At 52.6% G+C, this 13,986-nt stretch overlaps 9 protein-coding genes across 9 annotated transcripts; 2 read left to right on the forward strand and 7 right to left on the reverse strand.

Annotated features, from left to right (window-relative positions):
* Positions 1–19: 19 nt before the first annotated feature.
* Positions 20–419, reverse strand: BKA78DRAFT_322934 (uncharacterized protein). Its single transcript, XM_066889158.1, has one exon. The coding sequence runs from the start codon at positions 396–398 to the stop codon at positions 213–215; it is 186 nt and encodes a 61-aa protein (XP_066740247.1). The 5' UTR covers positions 399–419; the 3' UTR covers positions 20–212.
* A 380-nt stretch (positions 420–799) lies between these two features.
* BKA78DRAFT_26783 (uncharacterized protein) lies at positions 800–2,342 on the reverse strand. The gene is made up of 2 exons (XM_066885487.1): positions 2,211–2,342; positions 800–2,148 (listed from the first exon to the last, which is right to left on the reverse strand). The coding sequence occupies exon 2, from the start codon at positions 2,068–2,070 to the stop codon at positions 937–939; it is 1,134 nt and encodes a 377-aa protein (XP_066740248.1). The 5' UTR covers positions 2,071–2,148; positions 2,211–2,342; the 3' UTR covers positions 800–936.
* Positions 2,206–2,678, reverse strand: BKA78DRAFT_355830 (uncharacterized protein; the record flags this gene model as incomplete). The annotated part of the gene is made up of 2 exons (XM_066891972.1): positions 2,206–2,571; positions 2,622–2,678. 2 exons carry the CDS (start codon positions 2,676–2,678, stop codon positions 2,206–2,208), a joined length of 423 nt encoding a protein of 140 aa, XP_066740249.1.
* A 766-nt stretch (positions 2,679–3,444) lies between these two features.
* BKA78DRAFT_322937 (uncharacterized protein) lies at positions 3,445–4,144 on the reverse strand. Its single transcript, XM_066889159.1, has 3 exons — positions 3,875–4,144; positions 3,727–3,821; positions 3,445–3,672 (listed from the first exon to the last, which is right to left on the reverse strand). The coding sequence occupies exons 1-3, from the start codon at positions 4,007–4,009 to the stop codon at positions 3,585–3,587; spliced, it is 318 nt and encodes a 105-aa protein (XP_066740250.1). The 5' UTR covers positions 4,010–4,144; the 3' UTR covers positions 3,445–3,584.
* BKA78DRAFT_27094 (uncharacterized protein) lies at positions 4,090–4,977 on the reverse strand. Its single transcript, XM_066885516.1, has one exon. The coding sequence runs from the start codon at positions 4,866–4,868 to the stop codon at positions 4,377–4,379; it is 492 nt and encodes a 163-aa protein (XP_066740251.1). The 5' UTR covers positions 4,869–4,977; the 3' UTR covers positions 4,090–4,376.
* A 492-nt stretch (positions 4,978–5,469) lies between these two features.
* Positions 5,470–7,265, reverse strand: BKA78DRAFT_256488 (major facilitator superfamily domain-containing protein; the record flags this gene model as incomplete). The annotated part of the gene is made up of 4 exons (XM_066885092.1): positions 5,470–6,602; positions 6,652–6,976; positions 7,027–7,163; positions 7,214–7,265. The coding sequence occupies 4 exons, from the start codon at positions 7,263–7,265 to the stop codon at positions 5,470–5,472; spliced, it is 1,647 nt and encodes a 548-aa protein (XP_066740252.1).
* Positions 7,266–7,911: 646 nt separating this feature from the next.
* Positions 7,912–9,291, reverse strand: BKA78DRAFT_256800 (salicylate hydroxylase; the record flags this gene model as incomplete). The annotated part of the gene is made up of 3 exons (XM_066885125.1): positions 7,912–8,273; positions 8,322–8,517; positions 8,566–9,291. 3 exons carry the CDS (start codon positions 9,289–9,291, stop codon positions 7,912–7,914), a joined length of 1,284 nt encoding a protein of 427 aa, XP_066740253.1.
* A 630-nt stretch (positions 9,292–9,921) lies between these two features.
* Positions 9,922–11,547, forward strand: BKA78DRAFT_298669 (cytochrome P450; the record flags this gene model as incomplete). Its single annotated transcript, XM_066886946.1, has 1 exon — positions 9,922–11,547. The coding sequence occupies one exon, from the start codon at positions 9,922–9,924 to the stop codon at positions 11,545–11,547; it is 1,626 nt and encodes a 541-aa protein (XP_066740254.1).
* Positions 11,548–12,393: 846 nt separating this feature from the next.
* On the forward strand, positions 12,394–13,404 carry BKA78DRAFT_298670 (uncharacterized protein; the record flags this gene model as incomplete). The annotated part of the gene is made up of 3 exons (XM_066886947.1): positions 12,394–12,440; positions 12,492–12,621; positions 12,676–13,404. The coding sequence occupies 3 exons, from the start codon at positions 12,394–12,396 to the stop codon at positions 13,402–13,404; spliced, it is 906 nt and encodes a 301-aa protein (XP_066740255.1).
* Positions 13,405–13,986: the final 582 nt, after the last annotated feature.

The raw sequence follows: 13,986 nt of genomic DNA on the forward strand, positions 1-13,986 counted from the left end.
CAAGACATCGAGGCCGACTTTCCATTTTCTACCTTCCTGATGCCCTGAACGCAGGCCAGACACCCATGCCATCATTTACTGAGCCCATATTATACAATAGAAACGCCCCGCGTAGAAAAGCACCGCTGGGTATGACGTGCCTTACCGAAGCCTCGCAACGAGGAGACTTGACTCTATTTGCCTCCATCAATCGACCTGCCTCAATTGGCAATTTACTTCTGCTGCTCCTTTGTTCTTGGCTTGAAACGTGAACTTGCGACCTGCGAATCAGTCGGGCTAGAGCTCGCGTTGTGGTCAGACTCCTTTCTAGGCTCTTCTGGCACGCGCGGCGCCGCGCTGCTGTGAGGGGCCCCGCTCACGATTGTGCTAGAAGGCTTGTTCCCCGCGCCGTTTCCCATGCCAAAGCCAACTTGACCGCCGAAAAGACCGCCTTGGCCGAATCCCTTGCCGAATCCGCCTCGATCGCGACTGAAAACGCCGCTAGTAGAGGCACTGTCACCTAAGCCGAAGCCACATCTGGCTACTGGAAAGGTGTTTCCAGAAGGTACTGTGTTCGGATCAGGAGGCGCCAAAGAGCCAAATTCGCCGCCGCTGTTTCCAGAAGAAGCTGCGTTGACAATGGAAGATGTCGAGCTTGACAGCATCGCAGAGGGCTTCAAGTAATCTGCAAGCCTAAGCCTTTCAAGGGAGAAAGCCGAGTATTTCTGGGTAAACGTAATACTTTGGTAGCGAGCATCTTGATCGGCAGCGTTGTTGAAGCTAGGACAATGTCTCGAAGTGATGCGACTTCTGAACAAGTAGGGCGGAAAACACATATCCCGACGAACTTTCATTCTTAGACTCCCCCAATGCCTTCGACACAAGACACATTAACCTGCCACCATTGACGCCCGCCGTAGGGCGCAAGCCTGAACCTCCACACCAGCAAAGAAAAGTTCAGTCCTCGTTAAGCTTCAACACGACTTTGCCGTCTTCGACTACCTTCTCAAATTTCTTCCTCCTCTCGCCGCGCTTTGATGATGCTCCGCCGACGTTTGCTGTGATTGAGCTGACCGAGTCTGGGCTGGAAGACTTTGAATTGCTGGCCTTATTCCCAGCATTGCTATTTCCAGAACGTGATGGCTGATGAGATGTGGATGGAATGGAATCTGAAGCTGCCTTGCCATCTGGAGAAGTTGCTCCCTTTGTAATGGCATACTTTCGCGACACTCTTTCGGAAAAAGTCATGGCTGGTCCATTTGCGCCAGACATTGCGTTCGGGCTAGCTCCAGATGTTCCACCATTATTTCCAGAAGGAGTCTGGTTTGCACTAGACGCCATGATAGAGCTAGTTCCAGGCCCTCTGCTAGTAGTTCCGGAAGAAGCTGGGGTTGTGCTGGAAGGAGTGGGAAACGCGCCGGACGATGCATCGCTGGTTCCAAAATCTTCTCCGTCTACGCTGGAAATTTTGAGAAAAGATGGAAGGTCACTGGCGTTGTGTCTTGTGGTCGTTTCTGACGCAAAAGAGGATGCCGTTGGGGATCTCTGCATGACGGTTTCCATTTGCCTTTCCCAGGCAGAAATGCTTTCACTGCGAGCTTTGACGCTCGAATGATCTTCGCCAGTGTCTTTGCCTGAGGCGTCAACTCGAGAGTTTCCAAACGTAGCGGAAGGCTTGCTTTGTTCTGAAGACGGGGTGTTGGCAGGAGTGTCGCCCGAGCTAGGAGCCGATGGCTTGAGCGAAAGATAGTCTGCCAGTCTTAGCTCTTCGAGAGAATAGTCCATGTACGGCTCACGGAAGGAAATGTTCTGAAAGTGATGAACGACGTCGCGCTCGTCTGCCATTTTCTCCACCGTGGTGTAGACCTGGAACAGAGGAATCGAGAATTGAGACACAGACCTGGTCTTCGGGGGAGGAAGAAATCCAGGTACGACGACATTCCCGAGCAACGGTATGGGCTTCGGGTTACCGGATGAGTTTGCGTTTTGCTTCCCAAATGCACCACCGAAGGGCATTTCGGTCGTTCGGGCAGCATCCTGACTGTGCTCTGTAGAGCCACTTGCACTGGGCTTACTGAATACACCCTGCATGGGTGCTGGAATAGGCGGCCGAGGCCAATGCGGAGGAGGGGTTGCTTTCGCGAGCACTCGCTGGTCCGTGTATTGCGTCTTCTTCACCAATGCGCGGATTAGATCATTCCCAAAGCATCCCACGTCGTCCATCACTTAACTGAAAGCGCCCATCTCCAGCAAATCGTCCACGTTTGCTTTGCTGAGGTCAACGATGAGGTCCCGCAAACCACTGTCAGTGGCTACATCCATGTCGTAAATCGTCCTGATTGCCTGCGGAATTTTCAATTCGTTTAGTGTCGGAGAGTTCTCAAAAACGATCTTGGCCCGATCTCTTGCGAGATCTCTCAGAGCTCGTATTCCGTAGGCTTCTCCGATGGCGCAGACTTTGATGTGGAACAAGAAAAGGGCTCCTCTGTCATTTTCATGGACTACAGTGTAGTTGAATTTGTAGAGGTACTCAATGAGAGCTTTGACAGCGACTGGGTCGTCATTACCGAGCGTCAAAGTGGTTGGATGGTTCTACAAGCGGCGTCAGCACGGGGAGAGAGTGCTGAGCGAGTCTGACGCACCGTGCCGCAAGGATCGATAGCGCTTTTGAAAAATGCGCTTTGAGCACAGATTACCATCTTGTGCACATTGAAGACACTGCCATCGCTGCAGCAGATTCTAAGGTCGGAGTAGAGACCAGATTCCAAGAGTCTTGATAATTTCAGCCGAAAGAAGATCACGTGAAACTACAGATGATAGGCTTTGTACTCACTCTCCCAGACCAGCCGTAAGAGGAATTAAAGGAACGAGTCTGTCAGCTGCATCCATCGTGAATGCAAAGATGTGGGGCTTTAGGTGACCCAAGAAGGCAAGAGACTGTTGAAGACGCGCGCAGATGCGTGCGAACACGCGTCGAATGAGAGAAGTGATAAGAATTGAATCGTCAATCGGGCCGCAAGCTTCACTTTTCCGCGCCAGCCGCGACACACAATGCACGATCAACGAGGGAAGAGTGCAGCGCGAAGAATGAATGCGACATGCAAAAGGTGTTGATGGTAGATGGACACGGTCGAACGGACGACGTGGTGTTAAAGAGAGACGCGATGGATCGCTTACTTTACTGGATTGGGGTTGAATGAGACGCGGTCATGTGATTCGCAGTCAACCAACCATTGCCATAGATTCCGCTGCTCTCAACTCAATCGGAAGTTCTGTATCCATTGGGGGAGGCATGTGTGCTTGGCGAAAAGCCTTGTCTTGGAGTTGACATTTGCTTTGCAATCCACCATGACAGTCGTTGTAAAATGCATGTCTTCCTACCGGTATCGTGCTCACTGCCCCAGAGCTGAGGATCCCGTGTTCATTCTGTGGACAACATCCAGAATCGGCGCAGAGGGCTCAAGATTGAATAGTTCACATGTGTTGATTTCGAATTATGAACAATAAAGAGAATATCCTTTGTGCGACACCAACACCTTTGCCTTGCGAGCAGTCATATCCAGAAACTCCAATCCTTATGCTTCAATGAAATGAGAGCTCGAAGCTTAGTTGTGGCCGCGGCGACGAAGACGCAGAGTCGGGTCCTCGTACGCTGGCCGAATGAAAGAGTAGACTCCGAAAGAGAGGGAGCCTCTTTGCGTTTGTCAGTCTTTTGGCTTCCACAGAGGAGGGCCAAGTGTCACTTACACCATGATGGCAAGAAGAGGATAAATCTCGACGGGAATGTTTCTTCCTATTGCCCGAAGACGCTGGGAAGCAGTGTGTGCTTTTCGTCCCTCGGCCTGTTTCGTGATGAGCATCGAACATGGCGAGTCTCCCAAACGGCTGCGCTTACGGTCATTGGCTTCATTGTTCTTGCCGTGGGCTGTATCCTCATTGTTTGACCTTGATGGAACATTCTGGTTGCTGATCTTGTCTTGAGGAGGCCAAACAGAGGCTTTGCGCCAAGCGAAGATCGCATTGAAAACATTATGGTTGGTTGAGTGGTGAGATGGATAGAGGGGTGATTGCGTATGCACAAATTAAATGGTAGTCAAGATGGACGAAATATTGACAAGAAGAAAGATGGAGTGGAGTGGTGATTGTGACTTTGCTGGTTGACTTATGTGATGATGCGGAATAGTCCATGTCGCAACACGACTTTTTATAAAAAAGACTACGACAACGAAGAAAAGGAGAATCGTCATGTGTACAAACCCTTCGACCATTACACCTGACTGTCTCGTGAGAGCTTCACGAAGAAACTGGCTAAGCGATTCAATAGTTTCCTGTTTGGGCAGAGGATTTGAGGTAAGCGAAAGGAGGCATCTCGAGGCTGGTGACCGTCACACCACTGCTCAGCCCTTTCGTACCAAAGCAGACATACTGCCCCCATCCATCTGACTCATCTCTTTTCCGCGCGGCAAGATTGGCAAACGAGAATCTGATCGTTGCTCTTTCCATCGCTCGGCTTGCTCCGAACGGCGTTGCGGAGTCTGGAGAAGTTTCTGCCGCCGTTCTCTTCTGCTCATCATGACGCGACCGGACATTTTCAAAGGCGACGCGCGCTGCCAGGGCCGAATCCTGCTTGCGTGATCGGTCGGTCTCAATGAACTAATCCAGCAAAGCTTGCAATGCCTCGTGGCCCGTTGGCTGGCAAAATGGTGAGTTGTCGCGCGCGGCGGAGTCCGATGGGAGAGTTGGAGAGGGAGCAAACGGCGCGGGCGGTCGGAGCAAGTCGGGATCCCTGGTGTGCTGCGGAGTTGGCCGGGCTTTGCAGAGTCCGACAGGAGCGAACCCATCGACGACAACCTCACCTGCTGTTCCGACCAGGTTTGGTACAAGGCCATGGCACGCGCTGTCGCCGTTGGCGCGAATCAGAACCTGGTTGAGAGCTCCCAGATTCTCCTGTGTCAGCCCACTCTGAAGCTCCCTCTGCGACCATCTCGAAGGTCCCCGGATTCCCGCGCCCTTCGTTAAACGCGTCTTGATTCAGCCATTTCTATCGTCGGAGTCGCTTTGTGCTTGCGCATCGGTTCTTGGAACGAGTGTCAAGGTTCTGTTGTTGATGAACGCAGCGATTTCGAAGCCGCACTGGAACCATATCCCTCAAGGACGCGAAGGCCTTGCCCACATTTCGTCGCAGCGCAATCATAGTCGAAGAATCTCGCGTCCGACTTCAACATCTCCAATGTGTCGATTTCTGAGTTTGAAAAGACTATCTCACTCCGAGACAAAGAAGAGTGGTCGACGAAGATTGATTTTTGATTATCGAAAGAGCATGGAAACTGGAGTCGCGACTCGGCGAACTAGGCTAGGGGTGACTAAGCGCGCACGTGATGGCGCTAAGACTAAAGCGGCAATCCAGGAGAATACTCAACACCACGCCCCCTGACGACCTTCCGACCTTCCCATCCGAACTACCTTCAAAGAAAATGAACAGGAATATGATTAGTCCGTCATAAAGTCCTGCAGGAACTTATTCCTTGCAATCCAACTGCGATTTCTCTTCCCCCAGATCCACAAGGGCACCGTTAACAAAGTCACCGCCAAAAAACACGTCCCAAGGACATTAAAAACGGACAGAACGCCCTTGCTCGCTATCCAGTCATTCACGAAGAACGTAAGCCCAAACGTAAGAAGGTTGCGAGCATTGATAGCGACGAAAGCTTCCTCAGCCAGGTTGGGAAAAGAGTCCAGAATGTACCCGAAAACGCATACTCCCGCAAACGCAAGAGTAGCATTGGCGATACCGTACGTCAAGACAGGACCAGACCAGTGGGTTTGATTGTGAAAGCTCAGTCCAAATCCGTAAAATCCAACACAGCCGATGATGACCACGACGACCATTAGGACGAGGCGAAATTCCGGCTCGTAAACTCCGTGGTTCCGGTGTGCCAATTTCAAACAGATCCAGTCATTCAAGGGCCCGGAGATGACTTCGGCAATGAGCACAAGTATGAAGGGAGAAAGCCCAGTAAGTCCAACCTCGGAGACTGAAAAGTTGTATGGCGGCGCCACGAACAGTACGCCGTTGACGACGGAGAAGACCACGATCCAGGTAAGAGTAGTACCGTAGATGAGGAAACCCCAGATGACAGAGGGATAGCAGAACATGACGAATGGTCGCGCGAAGACTTTCCATATCGGTGCCCTGGAATACCTCTGCCCGGTCCACGGCATGATCGAGCGCCAATAAGACCACTTTGGTTCATTTGCTCCTGGATGTTCGACCGACAGTTCCTCGGTGTGCTCTGGCAGATTACCTTTCTTCATGGCGACCTCTTCGTCACTATTGTACTTGCCATCCCGGACAACGGAGCTCCAGTTGACCTTCGGCCTGTTGTAGGAAGTTTCTGGAACGAAAAAGACAATTCCAATGAGCGAGGCTCCGAAGAGGATTCCACAAACGCCGAAAGTCCAATGGTATCCAAGGTCATCGATAATGTATCCACTGACGAAGGAGGCCCCGCAGATTCCGCAAGTCAGAAAGAGGTTCCACACGGCGATTCGGGTTGCGCGCTCGTGGACAAAGTACATGTCTCCTATGGTTGCTTGAACAAGGACCTCGTACGGAGCCATGCCTGTTCCGGATTGTCAGCAACGCCTCTGAGCAGCTGTTGGCTGCCATACCTATTCCTCCGATAATCCGACTTCCCAGGAACGATCTGTAGGTCTGCGCTTCCGCGCCCCAGATGGACACCACGACAAGCAAGACGATGGTGAGCAGGTACATTGGCCTCTTGCCAAAGAGTTTGGCGAACGGATTTATCAAGAAGACGCAAAGTCCCAGAGTCAAGATGACCCACGCCGTCGCCTTCGAGAGCGTACTGACGGACACACCTAACTCTTTCGATATCGGCACGAATCCTGGACCAAGCATGGGACCGTAAGCTCCGACGACAGCCGAAGCAAAGCCAACGATGAGGAGAATGGTGTCCTTTTTCCAAAGAGGCCACTTCACGCCTGGTCAGCCCACAACCGTTCCAGAGGGCCGACACGACTTACGTTCAACGGATCGTTCGGCGAATCTGAGGGCTGAGGGATAAGGAGGATGTGAGAATGTTTTCCAGTTCCATGCTTCAATCGCTCGGCTGGAATGTCCTGAAGTTCGGCAGGCAAATCTCCCTGATCTCTCAACGCCGCTGTCACGACCAGTCAGCGCCACCCTTCCAGCAGGCGGGCGACGACATACCCGTCCCCGGCACCACCTCCATTTTGTGATCTTCGAGTATTCCGAACGGCATATTGGCTGACTTCTGGAGTTTGCTGTTCTGTGGAGGCTACATTCGCACCGAGCGAAAGGCTTTTGTTTTCAATGACTGTCCCCGCCTACGGCACTTGAAGTGTCTCCTTACCGTAGACAAGCTGCAGCATGCTCATCATTTCCGCACAACAGAGCTTTGGTGGCGCACCAAAGCCCAAAGTGCGGAGACCCTTGCCAAACATGGAGCAGCACAAAATGTGGGGAAGCTTAACTCGCTCGACATGGATGAGCTACCCACATTCAAGGTGCACCCAACACTTTGCCAGATTGACTCACGGCCGCAGGCTCTTCGGCAACAACCGTGGTCGACTGAATAATGGCTAAATGGCGTTTGCGCGAAACGCATTTGACCCGATTGGGCAATGCGGAACGAAGCGTGCAGGTGACCTGGGAGCCGACCAAACCCCGTCTCTCGATTGACGGTTCGCAAAGCAACGACACCTGGAGCTTGCAAAGCTTATACTGACTTTTCGCAGACTCACACACTGCTGACCAACGGAATGCTCATCGAAACGGTCGTGATGTCAAGCATTGGAAACCAACCGGAGGTCGAAACGCATCAACAAGTCCAATTTGGTCGCTCGACATGAATCTCTACGTACTCTCGACTACCTATCACAGCGAAGCTACAACGATGCTTTGACCTCCTTCGATTCCCTCCGTATCGAAGCCACAGTCTCTGGATACACTTCGTACGCATGGGGCTCCGCATCAAAACAGAGCAGCCATCCTTCTCGAGGCAGCTTGATGGCCTCCGGATTAGCCTTGATGGCGTCAAAGTCTGCCTTGTGCCACTTGTCGCGAGTTGTGAAGCCCGTTTGCTGCGCTGCTTTAACACGGCTGTAGCGTATACGCTCATACGCAAGCAGTGCCTCCTGGACGTTGTCCTTTCCAGCGAGTTCGAGGCAAATGGCAACAGTGACGCCATCTTCCATTGCCTGACTTGCTCCTTGGATGCTGGTTGGGAGGAAAGGGTGTGCAGAGTCGCCTTTTGCCGTTAATAATCACACGGGAAAGTGTTGGGAATTTTACTTACCCATCAAGGCAATTCTTCGTCTCGGGGACACCCATTTTGGCAATGCGTCTCGGTACACAAGCTTCCAGTCGACAAGGCGATCCGGAGGCGTTGCTTTCACCAGTGCATGGACGACTGGTGACCAGCCATCGAGTACCCTCAGAACATCTTCGATTTTGCCTGGCGTCGACCAACTTTCCTCAATGTCGGCCTCGTCCTGCGTCACTGTCAGAAGGCTATTGACAAAGTCAGGGCAATGTCTTACAATGTGAGTACAGACCCAACTCATTTCCTTGCCGCCCTTGGTGGACGCTGCGAGGAAATGAATGTCAGGGCCAAGGAATCCGGTATGAGTGTCGCCATTGACAACCAATGGTGCAGTGAGCGGGTTCTTGGCGAGCTCATCAGAGCTGAACCAGGTCCTCCAAACGGCGTATCCAGAAGACTTTGGCTTGTCCTCGTATCCGAGCACTGCAAGCCTTGCCGTCGAACGAACGCCATCGGCCGCCAGAACAACATCCGCAGTAAAACGCTGTCCGTTGCAGATGACTCCAGCTTCGCGATCATTCTCGAAGTATTCCTCGACCTTCATCCCTGTCTTGATTTCCACTCCCACACTCTTTGCGTGATCCCAAACAATTTTGTGGATCTCCGCGCGGTGGCCGTTGAATTTTTTGCCATTGTTCTTCTCAAACTCGACTTCTTCGTCCCAGAGTTGGTCGAAGAGCAAATCGCCGTCCCATTTGTAGAGAGTCAGGCGGTCGACATTTTGACAGATGGGATCCAACTGTTCCTCGACTCCGGGCCAGCGCTTGAAAATGCGTCCTGCATTGTGACCAAAACTGATAATGTCGCCAAGTGGTTTGAGCTCTTCGAATGCTTCGAGCAGCAAGACTTCGTGACCTTTGCGGATGCCTTCAATTGCCGCCGTGAGCCCGGCAAAGCCAGCGCCAATGATGATGATCTTGATGCCAGTGGGTTGAGGAGCCATGCTGACTGATTACAGAAGAAAGAGAGATGGATAGAAGACTGCGACGCGTTATCAACAAAAGGGACGCGGGTACCTATTTCTCTCTCTGTCCGCCTTGCTAAGGCTGATGACCTGCAGACCGATCCCGAGCAGGGACTCGAGACGGGAGTGCCGACAGTCTGTTGCCGGCAGCAGCCGACCTCAGCGCTGACCAATGCTGGTGTAAGCAAAATGGGGGATCTCCATTGCAGCTTGCCTCCTCTTTGCGAGGCTTTTCCCCACCATGGCTAACTTCTTGACGTTGGTTAGAATCTGGGGTAAGTGTGGAGGTGGAGGCAGGGTTTACCCCACATGACATCCTTGCTCGCGGCGGACCACAGCGTTCCGATCTCAACGACATCTCAACCCCACATCTGGCCTCCGGTCGTGAACAACTGCGCCGAAGACATGAAAGCCACATGCTCAGTCGGGGCATCACGACCGAAGTGAGTAGCCATTGGAATCAATCACCTCTCGCAACGCTCTCGTTTTCCTTAACGGGAAGTGATGCCATTGCGGCTGTCTCCAGAGCCATCAAGCTGTCCAATTGAATCGTTTTCTCCCCAGAAGATTCCCCATTCTGACATTTGACTCGCGTCGCATGTCTCTATGATGCCTCTCGTGGAAGTTTCAGGTGTTAATCCTTCCTACTTTGTCTATTCCCTCTTCGTAATTCTCGTTACTCCCTTGCTAGTTGTGCTCCACGACTTCCTCATCTGGCGACGGTTGCCCCCAGGGCCAACTCCTCTCCCATTCATAGGAAACAAACACCAAATCCAACGTTCACGACCATGGATCCAGTTCGAAGAGTGGTCGCACAAGTACGGCCCAATCTTTACCATCTGGATCGGTCGCCAACCGCAGCTCGTCGTCAACGACGCTGAGATTGCCTCAGAGCTACTTGAGAAGCGCAGCGCAATCTTTTCGACACGCCCGCGGATGGTGGTGCTTTCCGAGATATTCTGGAATGACGCGGGTTTGATAGTATCGCCCTACAACAAACGGCTGGTCCTGCGGCGCAAATTGCTTCATCAAGCGCTGACTTCGAAGGCTCTGGACTCTTACAAAACAGGGCAGACGGCCGAGGCGAGTCGATTGTGTGGCAATCTGCTGCGTCGACCAGAAGACTGGGAGAAACTCTTCGAATGGTTCGTCGCTAGTAGCACATTCTGCATCGCATACGGGCACCGCATCGACAGTCTCGATGCCAACGTTGTCCGAGTAAAAGTCGCTCTCATGAAGTACGTTGGCTCCTTGAACGTACCTGGGAAATACTTTGCAGAAACCTTTCCCATCCTCAAGTACATGCCGGATTTTCTCGCCCCCTGGAAACGCGAGATCAAAGAAAATGGCAAACGCTTTATTGAAGCCAACGTGCAGCTTCTAGAGACTGTTGCAAAAGAGCTCGCCCAAAAGGATGTCTCTCCTAGTCTGTCCAGACACATTATCGAACTTCGCGATTCACAGCCTGATCTCCCCATCTCTCCGGCCGCCTTTGCCATGATACCGGCGGCCCTATTTGGCGCTGGCACCGACACAACCGCAAGCACGCTATGCAGCTTTCTCCTCGCCCTTGTCACACATCCGTCCGTCCAGCGCACCGCGCAAGCAGAACTTGACGCCGTTGTAGGCCCCTCGCGCTCTCCAACTTTTGCCGACTATCCAGCCCTGCCTTACACCCGCGCCCTCATCCACGAAGTACTCCGCTGGCGTCCTGTATCAGTCCTCGGAGGCATACCGCACGCCAGCACGGCACCAACGTCCTTTGGCCCCTGGCATATCCCGCGCGGGACGCCCGTGATCGGCAACCTCTGGGCCATCAACAGCAACGCCACGTATTATCCAGATCCTCAGCGCTTCGACCCGACGCGCTTCCTCCCGGAGACCATGGAGCTGCGGCGCGCGGATGACCCGAAGATGCGGGCTGAGCTGGGGAAACGACACCCATCGACGGCTTATGGGCATGCGAGTTTTGGATGGGGCCGCCGTGTGTGTCCGGGTGCTGAGCTGGCGCTGAATACGCTGTTCATCGCCGTGGCGAAGGTGCTGTGGGGCTTCAATATACTGCCAAGGGAGGGCCAGAGCTACGATATCATGGCCTATACCGAGGGCTTCAACATCAGGCCGCGCCGCTTTGAGTGTGACGTCAAGGTGCGGAGTGAGAGGCACAGGGAGGTTTTGATGGCTGAGGAGCAGGAGGCGTGGAATGTGCTACAGCGATTTCCGGCTTTCGAGTAGCGCGTAGTGGTCAGAGCTACCATGAGATGATAACAAAGATTGGGAGCAGGGAGACGAAGAGGTTCCGCGGAAAGATCGTGGTCGTGATGTTGGATCTTTGGGGGCCTGGAGTCTGGAGTTTGTCAGCTGGATCTGAAATATTTCTGAGCTTTTTCATAACTTTCAGTCTCCGAAATTGAGCGTCTCTCATCCACGCTACACAATCAGTGCTGAGCAGGAGAGCGTTGTGCGTTGACGCGCTGATACCTGGCGGACGCGGAAGGCGCACCCGGCCTCCTTCCATTTCGGGCACGTGGGCTTCGAGCACAAAACCACATCTCGCCGGCCTTCTCCAACGACTGACCCGACACCTCGCTTTCTCTCTCGCTTTCTCCCTTCAGCATCGCATCATCATCCATCGCCGCACCGCTGCGAGCCCACCTCACCGATCGTGCTGCTTTCAGCGGCATCGTCTGGCATCGCCTGCGAGGCACTTCCTCCGCCTCTTTCTCACCTCACGTTGTTCCATCTCCCACGGAGGCTCGCCGCCATCCATCAATCCAGCTCTGACAACTTCATCGACGTCTTGCCGGTCGGCATAAATCTCACCTGAGTTCCGGGCTCTTCATTCTCTCGAGTGCTCCCCAGCTGCCCGCCGCTGCACTTGGAGCTTTCGCCTTTGAGTACATCGGACTGCTCTCCAAGCCCTGGCACAGAACATGCATTGAGGCTCCCAGCTGTATCCAACGGAGTATCTGAGTAGAATTCGACGTCGGGCTTGGCGTGTCCATCGTCTGCTGCTCCGTCATTACGCCGCTGGCTTTCCTACAACCTACCAACGCAACAGCCCTTTCTTTCCACTTCACCATGATGGAGACCGACGAACCGCCTTCACTCGAAAGTGTCGTGGGCGAGTGAGTGACACATAATACATCCATCTGGGTCTGTTGCTGACGTTTCTCCAGCCTACTAGTCTCTGGTCTGTTCTCCGACTTCCAGGTCCGTTGCTCTGATGGAACTGTCTACAACCTCCACAGAAGCATGGTTTGTTCGCAGAGTGATTTCTTCAGAAAAGCTTTCAGCCCAAATTTTCAGGTATGTCGTGCTCACATAGCAACTGCTGATGCTGTGGCTGAAACTGTGATGCAGGAGGCCAAGAGTGGCATTGTCAATCTTGAGTCCGATGACCCGGCAATTTTGAAGGCTCTTTTTGAATACTTCTATCATCACAAATACACCGATATCGACACTGATGCCAAGGGTCTCTTGATCTTCCACACTAACGTTTATGCGGCCGGTGAGATGTACCGAGTTCAAGGCATGAAAAACCTGGCCATGCAGCGCTTTCGGAACGTCGTCGATCAGGCTGCTACACTGGATGGTCTCGACTTCCCGCTCGCCGTCAATGCCGTTTACAAGACTACCATTCCAAGCGACAAGGGTATGCGCGGCGTGGTCATCGATATCGTCAAGACCAAGATCAATGAAATCATGGCATTAAACGGCATGGATGAGATGATGGACGCAGTCGGTCAATTTGGAAAGGATCTTTCCCGCGCGATGCTCAATGACTATAACAAAATGAGGATCGCGCGACAGCATGGATGTCCCAAATGCAACAAACTTTTCTTTATGGAAATTCCCACAGGTTTAGAGTCGATTTACTGTCCCGGATGCTGCGAAAAGTCCGAGGCTGCCGATTGGAAGCAAAAAATGACGAACGAAGTGCCGCCTCCTTCACAATTCCAGTGCTGTCTTTGTTCTAAGGTCGTCTTGATGTATCTTCCTGGAGGACGTTATGACCACACTGGCTGTGTTCATTGTGGCAAATTCTACTCCAACAGCTCCTGGTTTACCAACAAGGTGGTTTCCAATTAGGCAAATCGTCCACTACTGTTGACACAACAAGAGGGCGAGGACTCGGATTTTCCAATGCCATTGACTGAAGGGATTTGAGGATTCGCATGATGCTCTACAAAAATGAGGCAGTTTTTCGATGATGTAATGCTCCAAGATAGCTTCAGACACGAAATCTCATAGTCGATCATCGACCTCAACCTCCTTGCTCCATCCCTATGACACATGCACGCGTGATCTTCAAGTATGCATGCATAAAAGGAGATGCCCCGAAACTCTACTAAGAACTTTGAACTGCTTTGATGCACCGCTAGATATTAGGCAGATGCTCACGATCCCCATGCCTTCAACATGATGGATCCCCCTGATCCTTCACCTTCATGACCTGCAAGTCGTGAGACTAGATCAGCACATCGCGCTTGCCTGGCGGAACGGGGTTCCGATTGCTACTCGATCGTCCATCCTCCCGCTCCAGGATCCTCTCTTTCACAAACTTTAGAGATGATGGATACCTCTTATGCCCTGATCGCGGATACACTGGGCCGAAGCATCGCGTGGCATCAGTACAAATGTTGATAAGGGGAACCACAGTAGACTATGGAA

The sequence above is a fragment of the Phyllosticta capitalensis genome (genome assembly GCF_038381095.1).
Source record: "Phyllosticta capitalensis strain CBS 128856 chromosome Unknown BKA78scaffold_10, whole genome shotgun sequence".
Lineage (NCBI taxonomy): Eukaryota > Fungi > Ascomycota > Dothideomycetes > Botryosphaeriales > Phyllostictaceae > Phyllosticta > Phyllosticta capitalensis.

What these genes read in the sequence shown, in the direction of transcription:
- BKA78DRAFT_322934 (XM_066889158.1), bottom strand. Translation starts at nt 398, where the DNA reads ATGGGAAACGGCGCGGGGAACAAGCCTTCTAGCACAATCGTGAGCGGG.
- BKA78DRAFT_322937 (XM_066889159.1), bottom strand. Translation starts at nt 4,009, where the DNA reads ATGTTTTCAATGCGATCTTCGCTTGGCGCAAAGCCTCTGTTTGGCCTC. An exon ending in GAACAATGAAGCCAATGACC is followed by an intron (nt 3,822 to 3,874) that starts GTAAGCGCAGCC and finishes ATCACGAAACAG; the next exon opens with GCCGAGGGACGAAAAGCACA. An exon ending in CCTCTTCTTGCCATCATGGT is followed by an intron (nt 3,673 to 3,726) that starts GTAAGTGACACT and finishes ACAAACGCAAAG; the next exon opens with AGGCTCCCTCTCTTTCGGAG.
- BKA78DRAFT_26783 (XM_066885487.1), bottom strand. Translation starts at nt 2,070, where the DNA reads ATGCAGGGTGTATTCAGTAAGCCCAGTGCAAGTGGCTCTACAGAGCAC.
- BKA78DRAFT_27094 (XM_066885516.1), bottom strand. Translation starts at nt 4,868, where the DNA reads ATGGCCTTGTACCAAACCTGGTCGGAACAGCAGGTGAGGTTGTCGTCG.